At 46.2% G+C, this 26,206-nt stretch overlaps 1 protein-coding gene across 3 annotated transcripts in view; it reads left to right on the forward strand.

The window, feature by feature from the left end:
• Nucleotides 1-26,206, forward strand: part of akap12b (A kinase (PRKA) anchor protein 12b) — a 38,633-nt gene that overhangs the window by 3,312 nt on the left and 9,115 nt on the right. For 2 of the 3 annotated variants that reach the window (XM_067241870.1, XM_067241871.1), the window contains exon 2: nt 13,025-13,100. In XM_067241870.1, coding sequence (XP_067097971.1) covers nt 13,025-13,100 — 76 coding nt within the window. Of the gene's footprint in view, nt 1-13,024; nt 13,101-21,030; nt 21,160-26,206 lie in introns of those variants that run through there. The other variant, XM_067241872.1, reaches the window with a different exon arrangement.

Here is a 26,206-nt window from a genome sequence, read left to right on the forward strand (position 1 = left end):
ACACTTGGGACGGAGATGTTCTCAGGGATGGAGCCTCTCTGCTTGAGATGTGCTCCATAAACATCCTCTCAACTGCCCCCAGGAATTTGAGCAATGCCCCTGTCCAGCCACTCCCCCTCCACCCAGACACACTCTTCGTCCCCCACCATCACTGCCCAGAAGTAGGTCAACGACGGGTCCATGGATGAGTACGTGCTCCCCTAAACACTTCCCACCACCAAAAACACATTGTGGGCCTATGTTGTGTGTGTGTGTGTGTGTGTATGTGTAAATTGAGGGAGGGAGAACAAGAGAGGTGTGTGTGTGCTGGCGAGTGTGTTTGTGGGCGGGGGGACGCTCGCCAATGGGACACTTGATCCCTCAGACAGCCAACGCAGACATTGGGTCTGAAACTCTGAAATGTTGTTTTTGTTCTTCACTCTGCCTCTCTTTCTTTCTCTTTCTCCCTCTATCTCTATCTCTCCATCTCGCTCTCTCCCTCCCTTCCTCCCTCTGTTATTTCCTCGTTCACTTCCCTATCCCTCTCTCTGGTTGGGTGGGAGCCTAAATACATTGTTTTCTTTTGCCGCCCACAAAAACAGCTGTTTCAATCCAGGAATGCACAGTCCAACACAGCACTAACCAGCCAAACATACGTACCAGCTTACTATCACACAGACAAGGCGTCCCGAAACCTGTAGCTCATCACATGCTAGCTCCAACCGACAGGCATTCAGTGCACTCCGTGCAACAGAAAAACATGCTAACAACATAGCAACATGTTGTTGTATGTTTGCATTGTTATGGCCGTATTGCATAAATGGCTCATATGTTTTGAGTTAAGGAGGTCTGTGTTTTGTGGCTCCTGTTATGATGATCCTGTTTGGGGCCGACAGACAGACGGACAAACGAGGGGAGGAGCAGGACTGGGAGGGGGTAAGGAGGGTTTGGAGGAGGAGGGGAGGAGGGGAGGGGGTGGAACAGAGCCACCATTGAGGATGGTCTGGAGAGGCCCCTGTGTGCACCGGCCCCAAAACAGGAAGGAACCAACAGGACCTCCAGAGAGGGTGTCCCTTCTGAGAGTGTGAGAGAGAGAGAGAGAGAGAGAGAGAGAGAGAGAGAGAGAGAGAAGGAGGGTAAGGAAGAGGGTAAGGAAGAGAAAGAGAGCGACAAAGAGGGAGGGTGCGTAAGAAAGGGAAAACCTAGGCAGGAGGACATAAAGAGATGAATCGAGGGATTGTTCCATGTCCCTCCCACCCCCCCACCCCTCCTTGGTTAAAAGGACACTGATGACAAGGGTTGAGAGTGAGATGGGCAAAAAGAGTCCTTAATGTCAGGTGTGTGGGTGTGTGTTTCGGGGGGAGGGGGCGGAGGGGTTAGCATGTCTGATCATAGGACCTCCCCCCTCGTTCAGGCTGCGAGAGTGAGGGAATGAGGAAAACACATTGTGATGCATGTGAGAAGACCCCCCCCCCCATGCTCCATCATCACAGGTGAGGTTACCAAGGGAGCTTCTGGGGAGTCTGTTGCTTCAGCCTACTGTTGTGAATGACACATACTTTGAACATGCAGAGTACACTGGGCATACAAACTCAGACATTTCAGTAAACACTAACTCTATACTGTATATAGACACAGAAGTCATTATTTACACATCAAAAGCAGCTTTTGAGGAACAGCACCTTATTTTGTTTTACTCTCATCAAAACAATACTTTTGTAGGTGTTTCCCCAAGAGGTGGTGTGTTTGTGTGTGTGTGACTCTGTTACAGTTGTAGAGGAACAAGACTCCACAAGTCCAGACATCAGGAGGTCGGGATTCTAATGAACCACCTCTGTGTTCAGCTGGAGCCTAATGGGAGAGATGTGACTGTGTGTGTTGGGGTGTGTGGGGGTTATGTGTGTGTGTGTGTGTGTTAGTTTGTGTTGGGAGGTTCTGTGCGTGTGTTAGTGTGTGTGTGTGTGTGGGGGGGGGTAGGTGTTTGTTTTGTTACATTTTTTGGGGGGAGTGTCGTTGTGTGCGTTAGTGTGTGTAAGGGAGAGAAGGTGTGTGTGTGTGTGTGGGGGGGGGCTAGGTGTGTGTTTGTATGTGTGGGGTGGTAGGTGTGTGTGGGGGGCTAGGTGTGTGTTTGTATGTGTGGGGTGGTAGGTGTGTGTGTGTGTGTGTGGGGTGGTAGGTGTGTGTTTGTATGTGTGGGGTGGTAGGTGTGTGTTTGTATGTGTGGGGTGGTAGGTGTGTGTTTGTTTGTGTGGGGTGGTAGGTGTGTGTTTGTATGTGTGGGGTGGTAGGTGTGTGTTTGTATGTGTGGGGTGGTAGGTGTGTGTTTGTATGTGTGGGGTGGTAGGTGTGTGTTTGTATGTGTGGGGTGGTAGGTGTGTGTTTGTATGTGTGGGGTGGTAGGTGTGTGTTTGTTTGTGTGGGGTGGTAGGTGTGTGTTTGTATGTGTGGGGTGGTAGGTGTGTGTTTGTATGTGTGGGGTGGTAGGTGTGTGTTTGTATGTGTGGGGTGGTAGGTGTGTGTGCTGGTGTGCCTCTGGGGGGTGCACGCATGTATGCATGTGAAGTCACAGGAGAGGAAAAGGAGGGCCAGAGAGATTCAATGAAAACGAAGGAGAGAGAGAAAGATATAATTGAGTTCAACAAAGCTGGAAGAGGAAGCTAGAGGACCTAACTTATTTAGACGGGGAAGAAATACAGTACTGTGTGTTAGCCCGGCATGAGGCAGTGTGCATGTGAATCTTACGTGATCCGTAACCACTGTAACTCCTTTATCTTGCTCACGTGCGTGGGAGTGTGGTGGGGTAGGGCTAATAGAGCTCCTGAAACAGAGCTGACCTTCTATCAATGTTACAATGTTTTATTCCCAGAATTCCTGTTTTGTTTTTTCTCTCTGTGTTTTGGGAAATGGGAAGAGGATTGCTTGTAATTAGTGTTTGTCCTCCCCCGCTCCCCATCCCTCCATCCTACCATTTCCCTCATGTCAGATCAAGTGCCAGCGCTCTCACAGGAAAGAATGGACTTTTGTGTTTGGGTATCTAAAAAAAGGACAGTTCTTTTGTGTCTCTGATTAGGATTTTGAACCAGTAAGACAATAATGAGTTTTGAGGAAAGGCAAACCCCAAACAGCAAAGGCAGAAGATTAGAAGGGGAGTGGGTGGTAGGGACCTGGATAGTTCTGAATATTTATGCTAAGGATGTCTTAAAATTCCCATATGTTGTGTAGTATTGTAGTTTAAATACAAATATGTAAACTACAAGAAGCAGGAGAACATTGAAGAGAAATGGGCGCCATCTTACCACCAGTATCAGAAGTGTCCCAATTGCTCAAATGAATACGTTTTAACGTAGATTATTGATAGGGGATGCATTTCCAGTGCACTACTCCTTGATAAGTGTTTCCTAACCAGTGTTATTGGGTGTTGCACAGCAGAGGGATTTGAGTGGGATCAGCTGGGAATACCATATTCCTCTAGGTCCGGCCCAAAGAATACAAAAAAAGATGTTGGGTGAGCAGAAGAAACACACACACAGACACGTACACTCTCACAGACAGATTGCACCCTCAGAAGTGTCTGATTGATTTGCTCAGCTCCTCATTCCAAAAAGTGATGAGCTCAGATGCAGAGGTGTGTGGTGAGGGGTTTGGTCTTCCCAAGGGCCCGTTGGGGGCCGACGTCTCACGATGATGATGCGATATTGAGTGGCCTAGATCTGGCCAGCGGGGTCCAGGGTGTTCACTGCACCCTGGGGAGCGTACCAAGCTGTCTGCCTCAAATACATCATTGGGATTAGAACACAGCAGAGTTTGATGTCTTGTTCAGGCTACATCCAAAAGAAAGGGTGGAAGAGATGCTATACATACGTCCATGTTTTTTCTTTTACGATAATATGGCTTATGTCATGTCTGAGTCAGCATGTACCAAAAGGAACACATGACCACTACATTTCTTACTGCGAGAGGATCTTGCGCTGCATCCATATGGCACATACAGATGCCTTCGATGAGCGCGTTGCAGAAGTCAGCTGTTTCTCTGAGGCTGAACGCCAAGCTTGTTCTGTATTTGGCGTGTGTTTAGGGGGTGTTGCTCTCTAAACGATGGTGGGAGAGACTTTTCTGATGTCACATGAGGACATTTTGCACATTGAGGGATTTGGGTCATGATGCTGTGATGTAATCCATACTAGCCCCAAGCTAACATAAGAGCCACTGATCCTGATCTGTTTCCACCCACAAACACTTGCTAAGCCAAAGGCTAAGCTAATTCACCATGTCTATTCATCTCGGACGGTGGTTTAGCATGCTAATGCTGTGTGAAGGCTTCAAGGCTGTGTTGAAATGGATTGTTGAAGTGCTAAATGTGGAGCAGGTGCACCTTGACGTGTGGTCTTCTGTCTGGGTGCTCTTCCATGTCAAAACTTATCAACAGCAAACTTTAGAATAATAATCTGTGCATGTGTGTGTTAAAAGTACCAGTACTTTGTGTTACTATTTGGTATAAAACACATCTGAATATTCCTGCCTTGTAGTCTATGACTGAGAGCTGTTCAACACCAGCCTTCATTTTGTGGCTTAAAAGGGGAACGTTGATAGTGAGTGACTTACTGTTTGCTGTCAAACACACTGTTCGGTGAATGTCTCTCTATCTTCTCCCTCTTTCCTCTCTCTTCTTGCTCTCTCTCTCTCTCTTTCCATCTGGCTGATGCAGGCGCTCTGTGGCCTCCACTGCGGGCTGTCCTATCCCAGAGGCCCCAGTTCTCTTCTAAATAGCTCAGCTCTGTCACGTCACACAACAACATGCTCTCTGTGGCCACGCTCACCTCTCTCTCTATCTCTCTCTCTCTCCTTCTCTCTCTTTATCTTTCTCTCACCCTTACCACCATTTTTTCTTACCCTCCGCTCATACCTTTGCTTGCTTCCCATCTCACTCCCCTCATGTCTATTTCTGACTCTCTCCCCTCTCTCTCCCTTCCATGCATTTTTTATCACACTCGCCCCGATGCAGCGCCAACTGTTTTAGTGTGTTCAGTGAGAGAGGCGGAGTCAGTGGATGACTGGGTTGATGTCATTCAAAATGATGGTGCTCTTTGGAGGAGTGTTGTCTATAGTGTGTGTACATGTGTACTTGTGTGTCCAACTGTGTGTGTCAGAGTGCTCCAAATGTGTTTGTGGAGGTCTGAAAGACTAAAAAGGATTCATCGTTCTGTGTGTGTGTGTGTGGCTACGTGCGTAGGTGTGGAGAACTGACCCTGTGCTGTAAAGTCTCGTAGATTTACGGTATTGATCATACAGCCCTCTCATCCATCACCCTGTCTGTCACTGAGCCTTCCCTGGGGCGAGGTCTGCAGAACTGGTTGGCTTGGAAAATAAATAGGGATGGAGGAGGAAGTCTGCCTCACAAACACACATATATATATATTTATCTATATGTTCTTTGTGGTTGTATTTCTGCTGATGTTTAATCAGCATTTCTGATCATTTTATTTAGCAGGTATTACGCTAAATTGGGAAAAGCGAGTGCACCCATTTTAGTACTCGATGGGATCCTTAAAGGGATTCAAACCCACAACCCTTTATGTGGGCCATTTTTGCATTTAAACCTGTGACACCTGGTTTCCCTAAAGCTTCCAACACATTCTTGTCTTAGAGGCTGAGGCAGTAATTAGTGCCTCGAGGCAGTCGAAAGATTGTAAGGAGCCTTCTGTTCCATTCTGCTCCGTGGGGTCATGATAACTGGTGTCTGGCTCATGATGTCCATCAGCAACACGAGCAGGATCTGGCAACCACAAGGCACTGTGGTGGGTGGATCGGACGTGTTTTTCCCTTTCAGCATCAGTGTAGTGTCAATCCTCACACCCGGAGAAGGTACAGTACTGTACAGTTAGGGGTGTCTGGTTGCAGTCTAACACCAATAATGGGGTTGATGTCGAGAAAATAATGTTTGACCCACGATGCTAACTTTTGAATACTGAAGCTTCTGCTAGGTAGGCTACTCGAAGTAGTAAAAACAAACTTCTTCACTGAACACAGTGAACTAGTAAGTGGGTGTCCGCCGGTCATGAAAAATCAGAACGCGCAGGCGGCAAAGGGTTTGAGTGGGGGGGTGAGGGGGGGGGCTAACCTTTAGCATTAACTGCTTTAGCATTAGACTCCTTCGACCATTTTAGTGCCGCTCATGCACAACCTATTTAAGATTAAGGTGTCATTATAATTTGTGGAGATTAATAAATAAATAAACGGAACTCTACCTCTATCTCCTCCTGCTTCACAGCTGACTGCCGCCCGTCACATGTCCTCGCTAGCAAGCTAACAACATAAATGTGAGGAGCGCCCTGGCAAAATACCACAGAATATCCTTTGTATCTCTTCTTTCGACCTACCAAATTGAATCAGGCAGAGCAGGAGACTGGCGGGTAAACCAGTGTCCTTGCTCTGTTTTTATTTTATCAAATGTTCCCCGTGGTGCTCTATTTCCCACGTGCCCAAGTGCCTGCTGGCTGAACAATTGAAGATTGTTCCATAACTTCTTCTTGTGTAGTCCATCACGTGATTCGTTCAGATGAATAGCCAAGGTCAAGAGCTTTTGTGGATCCAATCTGAACGTTCAGTCAATAGTGAGACGTTATCTTGTCAACGTTATCATGTCAAACACTCAGACCTGTCCTTGAAGTAATGGGTCAGACAGGACTAGGTCTAGATGTCAGGAGTAAGATGGAAGAGAAATTGCCTGTAGTAGTAAAAGATGCAAAGGTAGGCAATTTTTTTCCAACCATTTTTTCCAGAAAAACATTTCTGGGGTTAGTCACCAACTAATGATAATCACACCCATGTTTGTTTCATCAGCAGGCCTTCCAAATCCTTCCCAATCCCTTTAAACCTCCTCTGAAGATGCTTATCAGTTGTGCATAGAGGCTGGAGGTCCATAAGGACCAGGGGGGAGGTTTATTATTTCAGCCCGGTTTGAGGGCCAGGTCCCTGGGGTTGAGCGCTGGCCAGTATGGACTGTCTGTGATCCTGTCCTAGGGGGTCCCTCCATAGGAAATACTTTATTATTGTTTGTTTGTCCCTGTGTGACTTTCGACATGGGGGGGCTTGTCAGTAGCAGGCGGTCAGGATGGAGGAATGAGGGGATAGAAAACAGACACATAGTGGGAGGTATAGTGGTCGAGTTCAGAGGTCACTGAGGATACATGTCATGATTTATGTACATAGCTGTTGGACCTACCTTGTGGAACCTGGTGGAACAGGTGTACTGTTCACACACACACAAACACACACAAACACACACAAACAAACACACACACACACACACACAAACACACACACAAAGTATGTGGTCCAAGACACATATATATATATATATATATATATATATATATATGTATATATATACTAAAAATAGTAAACAGGGTTTATTTTCTCCCAGAACCTATGCTAAATCTGTCTTAATTCAGTGACCGAGTGTTCAGGAGTTGGAGCCACGGTCTGGGACTAATCTTATCAAGGTAAGTGAGAGAGACAAGAAAGAGAGCGAGACAAGAAAAGTGACTAAAAAGTGACTTTGTTTCCCTCTTTGCTTCTCTCTCGCCCCATTCCCCCTGGCCTCCCCTGTTGTGTGGTGGCCAAGTGCTCTGCTCTTCATTCTGGAACGTGACGTCGATTAGTGTTATCAGTAGTGCTGGTTTTTTATCATTTGTATGTGTTTGTAATTAGCTACCCCATGGCAATATGAATGATGGCCTTTAACTTTCTTGTTCAGCAGCCCCTTCCTGTGTCATCTTTGTGCTGCTAAACCACTGTCATTGGCCCAAGGGAGGAGAGAAGCTTTCTGTGGTGGTGATTAGATCTCAGCTTACCATTAGAGAATGACTTCCTTGTTTGTGCAGTCATGAAAACTGAGAATCAGGCCCTGGCAGGATCGTGCCTGTCTGAATGGATGCTGTCAGATACTACCATAACTTAGCATGGACCAAATCAAGGAATACTGAAATTGATTGTGCCAGTAATGCTCTTTGGGGTCTGAATATGGTCATTGACTTGTGAGATGTGAATGTCGTATGACCTATGTTGTGTTTTTCTTGTTTTTCCTACTTAACACTTGGTACAAAACACAATTCTTTCCCTTTTTCACACACACTCACATTCATTCACACGCACACACACTCACAGATTTTGGCCTTATATAGAGCTATGGGGTCTGGAGCAGCTGGGCTTGTAAAGGCAGATGTAGAGGCTTTTACCAAAAAGCTGCTATAAATACAATCTTAAGAGGACCAGTCTAAATAGACTCCACGCTGTGTGCAGAGGGGAAGAAGTTTCTAGAGGGAGGCTTGTCCCAGACAAAGTCACCCAATTCTCCACCAGATCAGTAGGCATTTATGTGTGTGTGTTTGTAGATTTATGTGTGTATTGTGCATACTGTCCGCTATGGAAAGTATTCAGTCGTCCCTTCGTACTTAGGAATGACATGCTGGACCTGATGTTAGTTTCCTCGCTGTGAATTATATTATTGTTGCTTGCATTCCTCCAGGTACACTCTGCAGTTCTTTAGGTTCATGTAGTTTAGTTGTAACTTGTTTAACTACATGCTCTTATGTTGCTTCCCATTGGCACCTATTTGCTTTCCACAATGTATGCTTCATGTTTTGGCTACTCACAGTTTTGGGGCTATCTCGTTATGATCATTGACCTATGCACTCTCTTGGAAGTCGCTTTGGATAAAAGTGTCTGCTAAATGAATACATGTAAATGTTCCAGTAGACATGGTAGAGGAGAGTTACCCTGAAGTCAGTTGTTTGCTGCCTTTCAGTTCTGGCTGCTACTTACCTCAGGACCTGATCATGTTTGATCAAAACCTACTGACTTCATGTCAAAGAAGGTTATTAGTCAGTGAATTTGGTCAGCTGGGTCTGATTGAGTTTGCAGAGGTGTATTAGATTACGATGGGCCAGATTCTCTGTTAGCTTGGCCTCTGTTGTGGCCAGCTGTTGGTTTGTAGTTGCATGGGGGGTGCCAGGTCCAGTTTCTCTTCACTCTGTTTTGCTGCATCAAGCATGAGGCCAGCAGATCACACGCTACGCACAGCTTAATAAGAACAAACAGGTCAAGAAAAGCAGGAACACACACACACATACCTGCAGAAACACAAACTGCATGCACTGCAGACTAGTAAAACCCACACACACTGTATACACCGTGAACAGAATTTCAAACAGGTAAACACACACACACACACTTTACTCTCTGTCAATGGCGTTGCTCTCCGCAGAACCCAGCGTGCTTATCCCCTGAAGTAACACCAGAGTTGTGTCTCACTGACGGATGTTGAAAGACGGTGATGCCTTCGAGCTGACAGATGAGCACGGGTAGATGACCTGAGAGAGCCCCTCGACAAGCACACACCAACCCAGAGAGGGTGCTGCCGGGGGCGGGGGTCGGACCGGGCTTTGATCCCAGAGGAGAGTGGAAACGGCCTGGAGGGAGGTAGAAGGCAGGTAGGCAGGGTGAGGGCCACATGAAGAGCGGGGTGGACCGACAGAAGGACGTGTCTGTGTAGAGATGACTTACAGTATGTGGGGGTGGAAATGACACTTGCTCCAGGGCTCTGAAACCTCCGATGGGTTGAGTGTGCGTGTGTGTGTTCTTCCTCTCCCCTTCTTCTGGTTATCTTGTTTTCCACCCCTCTACTCACTCCTTATCGCTTCTATGTCTTTCTCTTTTCCTCCAGTGCTGTAGCTCCCCCTCTCTTCCTCTCATTTCTATCATCCCTTCAGGGGTCAAAGGGCATGAGGGTAATTGTCATGAATGAACCCCAGAGGGAGTTCTCAGACCTCATCTGTGTGTGTCGTTGTGGATGTGTGTTAGTTTGTGTGTCATTCCCTAGTGTTTCATCATGTGTAGTTCATCACAACACTGCGACAGCAAACCCTTTCTTGTTCGCTGAAGTTTCTGCTTGTGAGCTGAAGTGCAGAAGCGAAGCCTTGTTTTTCTGGCTAACGTTATGTCTTCTCTGCATGCGTCATCGTCAATAAATCTGGGATTAACTGGCAGTATTGGGTCGGGATGAGATGAAGCCCGGTCAGCCAAATTTACGACGGCTTCTCTACCTCTGACCTTGTTAGGCTCATGGTTCATGCTTTATTTTTACTTTGTTACTCAGTAACATTAACAAGTCCAAAGAGACTATGTCCAATATCAAGCTCCTTTTCAGCAGTCACGGTTTTGGTTTGAACTTTAGTCCCTGGATGTTGGTTAGCCATGAGATATTAGCATTTAGCTGATTCACTTACATTGGCTACAGCATTAGTCAATAGTGTATAGCCAGCCTCTGAGAGAGTAGTTAATGGCTCGGTCATTGGTGTAATGACGCTGTGGGTATTATACCTGGGGGGATTAGAGGTCTAATTGGACAGCTGTGTCTCCCTCTCCCTCTAAACCCGTCTCTGTGGAGTGGGAAGGTGTAAATCTTCCTGCTGAAGCTCAGTTGAAAGATTTGGGAGCCAAGCGCCAGTCGTAGAGGTTCACCAGCCTCTCCTGAAATGAGGGAGTGGAAGAAGGGAGGGATGAGCAGAGAGTGAAAAAGGTAAAGTAGTCCCACTTGCAGACAGGGCAGACAGGCAGAGAGAGAGCGAGAGAGCGAGAGCGAGAGAGAAAACAGAGAAAGAGAGGGGGATGTGGGGAACAGAGGGAAGGTGTTGGGTTGGCCCAGCAGCTGGTTTGAAGTTGTTGTGTCTCGTGCCTCTGTGTTTACTAAGTAAGCTTGGTCAACATCGCAAGTGCTAGGCCAGAAAAGCACACACACTACATACCCACCCCCTGCCAACAGATACACAACACACACACAAACACCTCATGTCACACCACTCTGCCAACCTCCTGACCAGCTCTTGTCTTTTTCACACTTTCTTCACACATGTCTCTGTCAGATAATTAAAAGTGCACAGCCACAGAAATTGAGACAACAATTATCAGAAATGTCATAGATGCACAGTCACATTAGGCAGAACTACATTTGATTTGAGGACTTTCTTTCTTTTTGGTTTGGAAGAAAGTGGTGGTCATTACAACTCAAGTGTATAATTTCCAAAGTGGTTATTCAGTCAAGTAAAAAATGCATATTTGCTAAAACACTTCCTTCAGATACTTATCTGGACCACTTGTGAAAATAATCCAAAACTGTAAAGCTTTTTAACGAGGACATGACTGACTGAATGAGGAATTTGAGTTGAACATCCTGTCAGATTGTTCATGCTGAATGTGTGTTTTGTGTGTTCTTTTGTGCATGTGTGCTTTTGTGCATGTGTGTTTGTGTGCTTTTGTGCATGTGTGTTTGTGTGCTTTTGTGCATGTGTGTTTGTGTGCTTTTGTGCATGTGTGTTGAGTTAGTCCCCTCTGGCCAGTGTGTGAGGGAAACGTATTACACCTTTGACCTCTTATCTGATGTCATTTACATTTCTGAGGCTTCTCGTGGCCTCCACCTACCACCTACACTTTGTGTGGGTGTGTATTTTATTTGTACACGCACACGTATGCACACACATATTTATGAAGAAGTACAGTATGTGTTTAACATGTGTTAGCCAACATGCTAACATTCTATCTAGGCCTGCCATCGTAGCACTCGGCTTTTTCTTTATACCCAACCACGAGGCATTCTAACCCTCCAAAGTATTCTAACCACTCCCACCTCATAATGGACAGAGAGTGTGTGTCCCAGATGACACCTGCAATCATGGCCTCACACAACTGGGGCCTGGGGCCATGTTTCTCACTGTGACGAGAATGAAGCCATGGCATTACAGACACCCTCCGGAAGGCGTGGCAATTTCTTTGAAAGTGGGGGCCTGGGGGGGGGGGGGGGGGTTGCTGGGAATGCTGGGTTGAGAGGAGGTGAACTCAGATGTTTTGGGGTGAGGGGGGGAGTGGGGGGGGTGTTAGTTGCCCCTGATCTGAGGAATCTCGTGAAGAGGGCATGGAATGCTGGGAATGCCAGACATGAGGTTGGCCAGAAGGGGTAGGGTCAAAGGTCGTCTGCTGTCTCACACTCTCAGATCGGATCAGAGACCCTCCTAAGGGTCCACCATGAGAGCAGCAGAGAGCCTTACAGTGAGTGTGTGTGTGGGTGTGTGTGTGTGTGTGAGTGTGTGTGTGTGTGTGTGTGTGTGTGTGTGTGTGTGTGTGTGTGTGTGTGTGTGTGTGTGTGTGTGTGTGAGTGTGTGTGTGTGTGTGTGTGTGTGTGTGTGTGAGTGTGTGTGTGTGGGGGGGGGGGGGGATGGGGGGACAGACCACACATGTTTATTGTTTCCTGTGTCATGTTAAACTGACCTGTCAAACACACAACTATTATTTTGATTTTTACTCTATTGCTGTCTTTCTCTCTCTCTCTCTCTCTCTCTCTCTCTCTCTCTCTCTCTATGTCACACACACTCACACACACCGTCTCTTCTTATCATTCCTATTAGCTCCATGCGAAGAGTCGCTTCCCATCAACTTGTAAGAAACTGTTGATTGTGAATGTCAGCCATTCCCCTCACTCTCTCTCTCACTCTCTCTCTCTCTCTTCTCTCTTGTTCTTTACATGTCCAGACTGAAACAGAGAGACTCCTTTCTCCTCTCCTCTCCTCTTGAGTGACCGGATCATGTTTCAGAGTATTCCTAGACACCGCTGGGATCGGAGACTGAGGGAAATCCATTAGTTAGATGAGCTTCTCTATGGAGAGCTTGACTATTTATCTCCCTACAGTCTACTAGTCTACTCTAACCTAGCCTAGGCTAGCCAGACAATGCCCTCGGCTAGCCTGTATTGTAGTGCTGTCAGCAAGGCTTGCCCCATCCAAAGAGCCCCTGTTGTTCCAGGGATCCAGGGCCCCTTGATCGGAATCAGAGTGGGGAGATAAGGTGTGTCTGCCCAGCCTAGTGTCTGTTAGAATGTTACTGAGGTGGTGTGAAATCTATGTTCAATTAGGTTGTTGGCAGCTCATTTCCTCTTTATTTGGGTTTGGATGTCATTTCATTAATCGGTCTCTTTATCTCTTTGTCTCTTGTGTAGCTGCTGCAAAAGAACGGACAGATCTCCAGCATCTCCAGCCTCAATGGACACTCAGAAGACAATTCCCGGGCCGAAGGTGTGTGTATTTGTGTGTGTGTGTGTGTTTATTTGGAAATATGACAGTGTTTTGTCTGAATAGATAAGTCGTGACACTGTTTATATTTGTTTGTGTCTGTGGGTTTTTTTACATTTTGATTCTGTTTGTGTGTGTGCGTGTGGTCAAAAATACCCTGACTAACACAAAAATGCCCTGCCACCCATTGTCTTCGCTTGTGTGTGTGTGTGTGTGTGTGTGTGTGTGTGGAGTTATGTCCCTCTGAGCTCCTGGTGATCCCCGCCTAATCCCTCTGTCAACATTGAAGGAACACCTACAAGGTTTTCTTTTTGGCTCTTTTCTAAAACGTACCACACACACTCAAACACACACATCCACACCATGTCAACTGAATGGGTAAGCCCGGTCGTTATAACTAATCCTGTAAAAGACTGTGCATAGACAGCAACCAAGAAGCCATGTTGTAATTGGTCTGTCTGGTCTTTAATCTAAACCCATGTGACATTCCTTGTTGGTATTCTCAGGTAGGTAGTTGGGAGATCAGGTAGTGGAGACAGTAACTAGTCAGACTTCGCAGCGTTCACTTTTCTTTACAGTACCGAATAGGGTTTCCCACTGTTACCGTAGAAACGTCCGCAGACAGGCTTGGCAGGCAACAGGCTTCGACAATGTCCTTCAACCCCCCCCCCCCCCCCCCATTACGATATGTTTGTTTATTTTCTTAAAGGTTCCTAACAGGGTCTCCCTCGTACTGGGAGGGCTGGCCTTCGCTCCCTAAATATTTGCTAGGCCATGACCTAGACGCACACAGAGCGACCTGCGCCGCTTAATAACCCGCCCCGGAGAGGAGAACCAGTAACTCTACACTGCTTAAAACAGACAGATATGTCACATACCACGCTGTCCAATAACCTATTTTAATAAGATATTTAATGAAGCGATTCTCTGCGTTTATAGAGTAACTCTACACCCTCTAGGAACAGACTGCGATGGCATGTATGAAGCAGTAGATAGGGTGATGTGGAGAATGGTCCTGTTGATTCTGGACAGATGTACTCTGGAAGGTTCTCCAGCTTGGTTGGTCACTCTGTGAGAAGGAAGGATAGCACGAGAAGAATGTGACCTTCACCATCCATATCATTAACATCTTTTTAGGAATCAGCCAGTTCCCCTCAAAACCCTTGTACGCCCCTGTCCAACCTCTTACACCCAATACAGGCTGTAGTCTATATCACCAAGCTGTTACATGAATAACTACATCACCAAGCGGTAACATGGACTAGGTGACCCTCAACCTTGTAGCTACAGAGAAGGTTAGTGATGTATATTATCCCAACTGGGGAGTGCCTTTGAAGCTGTTGGAGAAATAATCTTGCAGCCGCTAGACTGTTATTAGTAGATCACTGTGGAAAACACAAACATGCACACATTAGTCAAATACTTTGTGTGTGTGTGTTCTGTGTGTGTGATGAGTAAGCATGTGGAGGCAACCGGTCCACAGTCTGTTCATCCCTACCTTAACTCCACTCTGGTAGGTATGCACCTGTGGTAAGGGTTCAACCACAAGAGGAGGAGGAAACAGCTCGGTTTCTTTTCAAATGATCCACTCTCATAGCCAGATACAATCTACAGAGACCAGGGCAGGCTGCCAGGCCTGGTTCTGACAGTGTCTCTGGGGCAGGGTGACACTGACCAGCAGCCCTACAGAGCCTGATAGAGGACAACTGGGGAAAAGAGGGATGGACAGAAAGTAGGGAGAAGACAGAAAGAGAGAGCAGGAGAGCAGGAAGGAAGGAGATGGGGAGGAAGGTTCTTGATAAAACTCCAGAAGGTTCTGGAGCCTGAAACAGTAGTAGAAGCAGCATTCCACTGATAACAATGTCACATCAAAAGCAGGCCCCTCATCGGCCACACACAGACACACGCGCACACACACGCACACACACACACACACACACCACAGAGGTACACACACATCACACAAGTACACAACTCATTCTCTCTCTCTTTCTTTCTTTTCTATTTTGCTTTGGGTCAAAGGAGCATTGATTTGCATTTCTGCCTACATTTGCACACAGAAGCTCGAAATCCCCCCAGCCCAGTGCAGATCACCACACCCAAACCAGTGTTTCACATGCTGCCAGACCAGTTCTTACCAGTACATACCAGTTTGTGCCAAAGGTAAAAGAGAGGGGGGTGGTAGAGAAAGAGAGATGGTAAAAAAAAAAGAGACAGATAAATAGGAAGTATGTATGGGGCCAGATTCCAGCTTCCTTCCTGTGTGGTATCTGACCTCACTGCCCTGTGGGATGCACATAGATGCTGTGTGTGTGTGTGTGTGTGTGTGTGTGTGTGTGTGTGTGTGTGTGTGTGTGTGTGTGTGTGTGTGTGCATTCTAGGCCATTCCAGGGTTTTGGGGGCCTGGTTGCTTTTTGGTCTCAGTGGGTGACATCATATGTGATCTAATCCTCTGGCCACAGCTCTGCTGTCGCTCCCAGCTGGCTGGCAGAGCTAAAGAGGGCAGATACAACTGTGTGCGTTACTACAATTTCCCCTTACAGGCTGGGGGTCCTTCGGCCTGGGCCTGGTGCGTGTCTGTGTGTGTTCATTAGGTTAGATGTTTGGCACATAGCCAGAACGTTCTAGAAGAGTCTTTTCTGCCAATGTGGCTTCAGACTCCTCAGATCCACTAATTCTCTCCAGCTTCCAACACTTCAATGTTACACGCTCATAACTCAGTTAGTCTCCACACCATGGATCTCATTCCTGTACCAATGCCAAGTGAAATGTTCTTTGTTCCAGCAACATCTGTTTACATGTATAATACTGAATAGATGGATATCTAGCTTGGGATTGGTGTTATTATTATTGTGTGTATACACGCTCTATCCACAGCTAGGAAATTGACTTATGGCCATCACGGAAGGCAATGGCTTTCCGTAACGCGTCATCTGATAGCTATTCGCTTGATAAATCCCCTAGGATACAGTACGAAGGACATGCTCGTTCAATTACACGCTATCTGTGCTGTGGTTTTGAGTTTTTTGTTATCAAAGCGCTTAAGTTCAGTTATGAAAATGTGTGTCCTCAGAGGGCAAGTTCAGGACAAGAGAAGGAGGAGTGGTTTCGAATGTGTAAATCCATACTGTTAACATGTAAGTACTGTAAAGAGGCTGACATGGAGAAACAGTCAAAATTCCAGCAGTGACCGTCAGAAGGCATCCATGGGGGGGGATCCCCTCCATGCCCTCTCAGAACCCCCAGGTTCTCCTGGTCCACTGCTGGCCCCTCCTCTCTCACCGTCCTCCGGCATCAAGGAACCTAACCTCTCTTTTCCTCCCTTCATCTGTCCATCCCTCCCTCTATCCGTCCCTCCATCTGTCCCTCCCCACAAGGCGCCTACCTCCCCCAGGCACTCAGAGAGCGTGTCGAGAACGACCCAGGAATGTTAGTGACCTCCGCCCATGTCTAATGTAATGGCATTACTGTCCCTGTTACCCCTCTGCATTAGTCATTAATAGGTCTGCCCCATACTGAAGTGCATGTGGGGTCATACGGGTCCTAAGACGGTGGGTAACTCTGAATCGAGATAGAACTTCACTAGGCAGAAAGAGATAGTAGAGAACGTAGCTTGGAGGGTAACTTGGCGACGTTGGTCGAAAGCCCTGAAAGACGTCATGTGACATTGGTGAGCCAGGGGCCAAGAGGTGTACAGATAGGATAGATGTGCTGTGTCCAAGCTACAATTGGAGAGAGCAGGGGAGAATACCCCCCCCCCCCGCTCCCCATCTGAAACTGGGCGTGGTTTGGGGGGGGTGCAACATAGCAGCTACTTAAGCACCCCTTGTAATACAATACACACAACAACACTCTCCAGCACATATACATCTCTATAGATTGAAACTACCGAACCAGATCCCAGACTAACTGGCTCAACTGTGTTTTGTCTCATGTCAGACACGTTTATTACATTTGTTAGGGTGCTCTGTATTTCTTCCCAGTTTCACTGATATTACCCATTACTGTCTGACAGTCTCTTGAAGATGTCTGGTTCTTGGAGCACAGACTGTGAATCTGGACACAAGTTGTCCGTAGACATTTCAATGGTTGTTAGGTTTCACAATATCTCATCATTTCTTTAAGGCACAGACCAATTGGAGATGATTCATATCGACGCTTATCAAGGCCAGATGTCAGATTAATACCCAATGACCTTTGCGCTATTTAAGAAGGGTATGTGCCTGTGTAAGTTGGCCTGTGTGTGCATGCATACGTGTCTGTTTGCACACAGTGACATGACTTACCATAGGAAACCCAACCCTGGTCTGATTTCATCTCACCAACTCCCTCCTCTGAGTTGTTTGGAGGATTGCGTGTAGCTTATTATTCCGGCAGTCATACTAACTAACATTGTTTATCAACCAGGCTCCAAAGATGGCTGTGATAGGCCTGACATCAAGACGTCACTACTGTGACGGTCATCCGCTCACAGAACACGGTGATCTCACGGCCGGTCACGCTTGCAGATACATTCCTTAACGTAACACTCTCACGCACGCATACACACTCTGGATGGTGACCTGAAGTGAAAAGGCGGAAGCGAGAACAGGGTATGTTGTGGAACCGGAAGAAACTGTGCAGAGAAACAGGAAGTTGAGATGTGAGGGATTGACTGGCTTTTCCTGAGCACAACATACTCCCTCTTCTTCCTGCCCCACGCAGACAGAATGTAGGATGGAGAAGGAAGGGTGGAAGGTGGGGGGGGGGGGTGGACAGAAATGAACATTAGAAAGGGAAAAGTAGTGGAGGGGAATGGGATTAAATAAAGAGAATGAGAGGTTTTGGAATTGAGGAAAACAGAGGGGGGAGATGAGGGGAAAAGAGCCGACAGATGTCTGATTATGGGTACATAACCTCTCTCTTTCTCTCTCTCTCATACTCACACACCCAAACACACACGCATGCACACATATCCCTAGTTTCCTTTTCCTCCAATTATTTCAACATCTTCTTCCTGGCTCTAGGAACTCGAGGAGTAGAAGGAGGGGGTTGGGGCCGGGGGAAGGGGGGGAGGGGGGGCGGGGGAAGGGGGGGCTGCGTCCGTCCAATGATGTCATACACTCTTTTTTTACAGACTACAAAGAGCCCTCCCCTCAACCCGCCCAACCCCCCACCTTCCTATTCAAGACCCCCTCCTTAACATTCCAACACTGAAAGGATAGAGGGGTGAAAGGGTGGAGGGGTGAGGCCTATTTTTGATACTGGAGGTTCATAGACAACTCTGTCGTGATGGCCAGATACAAAAATGATGATTTGAGCAATATGAGGGTTACTGCATATGGTGTCATTGCCAGGGAAGTGGAATGCCGTGGAACCGTTTTATGACTGTCACGTTATGAGAGTGTAGTCATTGGAGAGGCCATAGAGAGAGGAATGAGTATTGGTTGTGTAAAGATTCATGACAGGGGTATTCAGAATGTGTGGAATGTCCAGGAATGTTGCCGTGGTGGTGACTCACACACAGGAAGCTCTGGGTGGGAACGCCATAGTGAGAGACACCCCGTCTGAGTGACTGGGGGCAGAGTCTTGGTCTGACTCACTGTCCACTCAGCATAATATACCATAGGACTGCATGAAATAGTACAGCAAGGTGTTTCGAAAGAACCGCCGCTGACTTAGTCACTGAAACAGAGGAAGACCTGTGCGGTTTGTCATGCCCGCATTCTCAGATGATGAATGTTTTCTCATGTGTGTGAATGGGATCTCACAGGGAATCGCTCAGTGGGAACCATATACAATGGCCCGTCCCAAGTCTTAAACTGCACGAGAAAGATAACTTTGAAGGACATAATTTAAGAGGGGATCATTCCATGTGTACACAAGCAGGATTCCTCTACAGTTCTACAGTAGCTACTTGGGTGCTCTGTTTTACCCATTTTAATCACTGTTGAGTTGCCTATTTTGTGGCTAAACAAAGCAGGCTTTTCTCTGTAATTGGGGAACAGTAATCATCAGAATGATCTAGAAATATCTGTGACCGAGAACCTTCATACTCCCCTCCTATAGACTGAAAAAAAATAAAAAATTAGGAAGAGACATCGTCATTTTTGATAGGACCCCCCCCACCCATTCCCTCTATCCCCTTGTCTTCATTTAGAACCATGAAGTGTCCCTCTCCTGAACACAGTTGTTGTCATGGAGGAAGACGAGGGGGTTCTCAGTTTCCTCCACAGCTTTCTGACCCGCAACTTTTGAAGATTGAACGGCCTTGATTTACGAGCTCTTAATAGTTTCATTTGTGTGAGTGAAAAAAACGAGTCAACATGCATGGAAGTGTATTTATGCAATAAATCACACAGCCACAACATCCTGCTAAGTTAATTTTATAGTGGGTTTAATTATAGCCTCTGAGCGATATTTGAATTGAATCAGTGCTATGTTTTGAAGGAGTTGACCTCATACATTCTATGGTTCCATTATAGAACACGCACAAGGCAACACCCCTAATGTCCCGTCCCCCCCTAACCGAACCCCCCCCCCCCCCCCTAACCCAAACCCCCCCCCCCCCACACACACACACATTCACACACACACTCTGGGTTCTGAGATGGTGAACCTATGTGTTGGGGGGTCTATGTCTCCAAGTAGTACTTGATTCCAACCCTTTTCAACCATTTGAGATGGAAACATTAGGGCAGGAATTCACACATTCCTGCAGGACTTTGCGGAGGTGTGAAGATGTGATTATGCTGGTATTTACCTGAGGACTTACTCACATTCCTCCCAAGTTTATCAAGGATGTTTCATTAGCCTCATTAGCATTCATTGGGGCAAGCTGTAACTTGGCTGGGGCATGCTGTAACTAGCACCCCAACCCCCCCCCCCCCCCCCCCCCCCACTCTAAGATTTAGTTCCTCTGAACAAACTTTCACTCCACAAGAAATTCAAATAAAAGGAAGTTTATTGTATTGTGTCTAATTCAGAAAACTCTGGCTCAAATCAACTCTCATATCAGAGTCAATGTTTAGAGGTGAAGTATTTTCCAACTTTCCAGTGTCTATCACAGTTTAGCATCACAGGCTGCCTTCTCACATATGTATTCCTACACCTTCATCTCTTCAAGGATGCTGTGTTACAGGCCTCCAGCATTCTCTGTGCACCGCAATGGTCAACATTCTTCTCTGACTCGTGAAATTCACCATGAGATATGGGGTAGTGCTGTGTCGACTCCCCAGAGAGAGAGAGAGTGGGTGAGGGGGAGTGAGAAGAAGAGAGAAAGTAAAGTAGGGCCCCAGACGGTATTCCATGTGCTCTCCCAAAGTCTGCAGGAGCTGTTCTTTAAGGACACAGGGTGGAAGGGAGGGGAAGGTGGGTAGTAGAAGAGAACCCTTGCCTTCAAACACACACACACACACTCTCACTCACACAGACACACACACACGAATACAGAGACACCCCGACACACCAAGCTGGAGTCGGGGGCTCTTCCAAGCCGTTTGGGGTCTGAGCAAACAATGTGTGTGTGTGTGTGTGTGTGGGGGGGGGGGGGGTTAGGAGGGGGGCAGTGGGAGGAGGGGGGTTGGCTTCCCTAAAAGATTACTTCACAAGCTCTGTCATCCTGGATAGAGGCTGAGGGGGAGTGGAAAGAGGACAGGGGTTGGTGGAGCGGGGTGGAGGGTGTGGGGTGGGGGGTGGCGCGGAAGAAAAACTCATTCAGAACAGCTGAAGAAAAGAGAAGAGGGGGAGGAGGAGGAGGAGGGGGTGGTCCTACATGACATGAGTGTCAGTCAGGGGCGTTTGTAGAAAAGTGTGTGTAGTCCAGATTTCTCCTCAAACCAGTCCGAGACGCGCTAGAGGATAGAGAAACACCGTTTCTGCCCTCAGAGATTGGAGGGAACCAAGAAAAAAAAAAGAATACCACAGAGTTTTACTTTGTAAAAGAACAGAGGCTAACTGAGGCAATTTACTCAAAGTGACCTGAAGATTATTTTCCAAAAATATTATTTTTTATACCAGTTTTTCTTTTCATACAAGAGAAAGATTTGAGTATTACCAATGCTTGGAACAATTACTTTAACAGGTAAGCTTTGTGTTTTTAACTTTTTGATGTTTGCCTTTCCCTTTTTTAATCTCAGAATGCCACATTATAAACCATTTGTAAGACTTGAACTTTCCTCAAACTTCATCCCCAGGCCTACTTACAGCCTCATCAGTCTAACCTAAATTAAGTTAGTTGTTTTTAAAGGAAAGAGACCCTCCGCTGTTACTTTGCAGGGTTTTTCTGCCATGTTTTTTCTACAGTGTCCCAAGATAGTGATTTAGCAATTGAATTAGTGTTTGCAAAGCAGGACAGTCCTAGTTACTGCCTCGACCATCCAGTGTAGCTAAGGCCATTGTTGTCTTGAGGGTGTGGTACATTGTAGTTTGAGGCTGTCCTTGCACAGACTGACAAACTGCAGAAGATGGTGAAGGCTCTTCACTGTTTGCTGCCTCTTTGGTTTTATTATCCAGTCAAGATGTTTTTCATACAACTCTTCAAGTTTATACCTCTTTTGAAAGCTGATATACTGAAACTCATATTAGAAAGTTAGTCAAACTTGCTTAACATACTTGGTAAACACTTGTGTGTCCAGCATTTCTCAGGCATGTTTCGTTTCATAGAAAGTACAAAAGGTCTGTAGCTCTGTTTAGTGTAGTCAGTCTGAACCTGCCACAAGCCTACACCAAGACCATTCATGGTGTCCAACACAATAGCAATGCCAGCTTCTCCCTACTGGACATGTTTACATTCCAAACATCCATAAAACATCTTAGTTGTGCCGTGGGAAATGACTTCACACCATGGCAAATGACAGATATATAAATAAATACATGTAAACAGAAATGTGTGTGGAAATAGTTCAAAGTCCTTTTGAGTCAATGTCCTAGTCTGTTGGTCTTCATATCTGTACCCTCTCTTCTCTGAGAAGCATTTCAATCAGTCGAAGTGGGGATCTTGCTTCCCAATGGGGCTATAGGGCTTTGAGGGAAGTGCATGGGATTCATTACATGCCATGCCTGATTATGCTAGAGTCTATATCTGAGACTGGTGGTTGGAGGGAGGGCAAGACTTGGTCTGGGTCAATCTATCTCCTGGGCTGTTGATTCTACCAGCGTTAGATACACTTTATAAAAATGGCAATGCTTAACAGTCATTCTTATTTTGAGTCTTGATTGTCGTGAAGCAGAGGTATGGAGGGCTGTGCCCCCCTGTGCTGTGCCCCCCCTGTGCTGTGCCCCTTGTGCTGTGACTGGGATGTGGGCTGCTCCGTAAGCTGCTGGTCTTCTTGTACATTTACATTTAGTCATTTTGTATAATCTTGTAGATCTGATCATATATGTGGATCTGATCATATATGTGGATCTGATCATATATGTGGATCTGATTATGTATGTGGATCTGATTATATATGTGGATCTGATCATATATGTGGATCTGATCATTTATGTGGATCTGATTATATATGTGGATCTGATTATGTATGTGGATCTGATTATATATGTGGATCTGATCATTTATGTGGATCTGATTATATATGTGGATCTGATCATATATGTGGATCTGATTATATATGTGACAAAACGAGGGGTCACGGTTGGCTGCTACTCGGTCCTAAGTGTGATGTTTGGGACAAGCCCAGAGACCGAATGCCACACCTTTAACGGAGAGAAACAGAGAAAGAGAGAAACAGGGCGAGACAGAAAGGGGGGTTGTCCTAATGGGGGTTACTTTATCCCCCCCCCCTCTCTCTTGTTTCTTGTTATTGTGAGGAGTAGACAGCTTTAGTAATTGGGGCAGGGATTTGCATAGATCTGGCAAAGTTGGCTAAATAATGTCTGGGCAGGGAAACTTGGAAGTAAACTTCACATGCTATACCTCTCTCTCTCTAACTTTCTCTCACACACACACACACACACACACACACACACACACACACACACACACACACACACACACACACAAGACACATATTGACTAAAAACCCAACTGACAAACTATCAACTTGCAGATCTCACTGAAGATTCTGGGGAGTATTGATAGATTTAACTGTGGTGGCCACAACAAACATGAAACTAAGTCTCAGAACACACACACACACAGTTGGTCCCCAGCAGAGAAAGGCATTTAAACTATGAGTGTGTGTCAAATATCTAGGCCTGGGTTAGACGTTAGCCCCAGGGCAGCATCCGTCATACCAGACCCCCCCTACCACCACCTCTCATCTACCCTTACTCCCGGATCTCTCCCTTCACCACACACATTCCTCCTTGTACCAGTTCAAATCACCACCCCCAACCCCCCACCTCCAACTCCTCTCCTCATCCCACCCCATCACCTACTCACCCCAACTCCCCTTTCCACTCACCCCCCCTGCTCCTCACCCCCTCCCTTCACCCATGCATCCCCATCTCCTCACCCACCATACACATTCTCCCCTGAGCACACACTCACATCTAACTCCCTCCCCCCCTCTCTAATCACCCCCCCACACCCGTCTAACCAGTCAAGAAGTCTCTCTGTTAACAGTTCTTTGCCTGTAAAACAAAAGATCAAAAAGTCTATGTAGACGCCAGTACTCTATTAAATCAACATGGCTCCTGCGTTTTACTGTGTGCAAAGGTCCACATGGTCCATTCTGGCCAAGTCAAGGGCCTCTCTGCTTGCACTGTAATTAGATTTTATAGGTCAACATCTTTCATTATCACTATCAGGAGTCAATGCAAAGGATACATGAATATACACCATGAGCTTTATATTTATGGTGGTTACCCATAGAATTAGTGTTGTAAAGTAAGTGAGTCCTGTGCATCAGGAACTGTGTTTATGGCCGTGGGGCTCCCCCAGACTTGACTTGTTTGCTTAACAATAGAGAGGCATGACAATGTAACAACTACCCTGACAATAACAACTATGTGAGAGCCCACCTCCCACCATCTCCAATTTGCATCCCAGCACCCCCCCCCCCCCCCCCCCAGCACCCCTCCTTAAATTGTCTAGGATTTCAATCCTCCTTTTTGTGTGTTTACAGTTTGTATAAGCGGTCTACATTGTGACTCGGTATTTCCAACTGTATAAACTTGTTGTCTTTGTAAATTGCGATTATTTTAGACAATAGGAGATTTGGACTCCCTCCCTTTCTGTTCTGGGGTGGGGGGTTCTGGGGTGGGGGGTTCTGGGGTTTAAAGGCCCATTGTGTGGGCGGTGTTGCGTGGGGGATGTTGATGGCACTGCTCATGCTAGCCTGCCTTTAACTTATCCTGTGTCTGGGGGGATTTGGGTTAAGGCAACTTTTAGTTGTGGAGGCCCTATTTGTTTTTAGTGGAGTGGGAGGGGGTAGGGCTGGGGGTGAACTCATTAATGGGGGCCCATATGGGCCTTTAGTATCATGAGAGCATTTACACAACATCTGCTGGGACCAAAACTCTGAAATGAAAGCAAATAAAAGGCTCTGTTTGGAAGAAGAGAATCAAAAGTGTCTGGTTGTGTTTGGAACATCATAAAATAATGTACTATATCCCGGGGTGTCACACATAGCTTGCATTCCTAACGTCAATCTCACAAGCACAAGATGGATATTGTGAGCCGCACTCACAGTAGCAGTATATGATGGCGCTGTATATTGTGGAGATTTTGGGTTGGATGCTTCTGTGTTTGGTGAATGGTTTTGCTCCAGAGGTTCCATTGGTCAGCGTTGTTTTGTTAACCCGTGAATGTGGCGGGTTGGGGCCATGATATTTCAGGAATGCTATTCCACAGTGTGAAGTTCCAGAGCTGTAATTTAACTACAGGAAGTTGACAGATTAGCATGATAAACTTGGATGGTCAACCTAAAATTGTCTCTCTCACATAGCCAGACAAGTACTAGTCTTTCATTTGCCATAGCTGGTGCGCTATTTTGGTTGAATGCAAATTCCTTAAAATTGTTACTTATAATAATACCTTTCACATTCCTTCAGACTATTTTGTTTTTAACCGTATTCCCACATTCCATTACCTTAAAGGAGGTTATACATACATTGTTTTTATTGCACTCAAAGAGAGAGTTATACTTGGTTATTAAAATAAAAGGGAATACCAGCAAGTACTGTACGAGGGAAATGGTTTCAAATAGACTATGTTTTATAGATGTAGGTGTGTATGGGTATGATAGATGTAGATGGTGTATGAGAATGTGTGTCTGCCTGTCTGGGTTTGTTTATGTAGGTAAGGTGATATCTGTGCATTAAAAATGCCAGGAATTTGTTTTGAGAGCAAGGCTAGGTTGAGGTGTCCCCAGAGGGAGGTCTCAGCACCAGATGTGAGCTTTCCCCTGCTGTATGGGGATGTCAGCAGGGGATGCTCTTGTGGTTAGTGGTAACTGATTTACATTTTTGTACTCGCTGTGATATATTGTTTTCATTATTGTTGCTTGTTTTTCGACAGGTACACTTGCACTTATAGCGGTTCATGTTGTTTAATTGTAACTTGTTTAACTACATGCCCTTATGGTTCTTCCCTTTGGCACTTACTTTGGTTGTTCACAATGTGTGCTTCATGTTTTGGCTACTCGCAATGTTTTTGGGGCTATCTTGTTGTTATTATCAGTGACCTATGCACTTTGTAAAGCTCTCTCTTGGAAGTCGCTTTGGATAAAAGCGTCTGCTAAATGAATAAATGTAAATGTGTAAATGTAAGAGAGTCTCGGGGAGAACACTCACCCCACCACCATCCAGCCCCCCACCTATGCCCCACTCAAGTCAAAACACAGATAGACACGACAGGAATTCCTGGGGTTATGTGTGTGTTTGTGTGTGCTCCTCAGTGATGGGGTGTGTGAGGGATTGTATTTGTATGTCTATGTTTGTTGCATGGTAGTCAGTAGCTTATCAGATATGGTTCTGTCAGACAGCTTATATGCGCAGACATGGATGAAGAGATTCTTTTTGGAAGAAGCAACAGAGCACAATACAGACATTTTGAGCTTGTGGTTTCACTTACATAGTGTTGTGGGACAAGGTTGTAGTCCCAGGGTTGGCAGGTCGATATGCTTTCATTGCATTCACTGCAAAGCCTCCTTCAGGGGTTGTTGAATTTTGTTTGTATTTAA

The sequence above is a fragment of the Osmerus mordax genome, chromosome 8, assembly GCF_038355195.1.
Source record: "Osmerus mordax isolate fOsmMor3 chromosome 8, fOsmMor3.pri, whole genome shotgun sequence".
NCBI lineage: Eukaryota > Metazoa > Chordata > Actinopteri > Osmeriformes > Osmeridae > Osmerus > Osmerus mordax.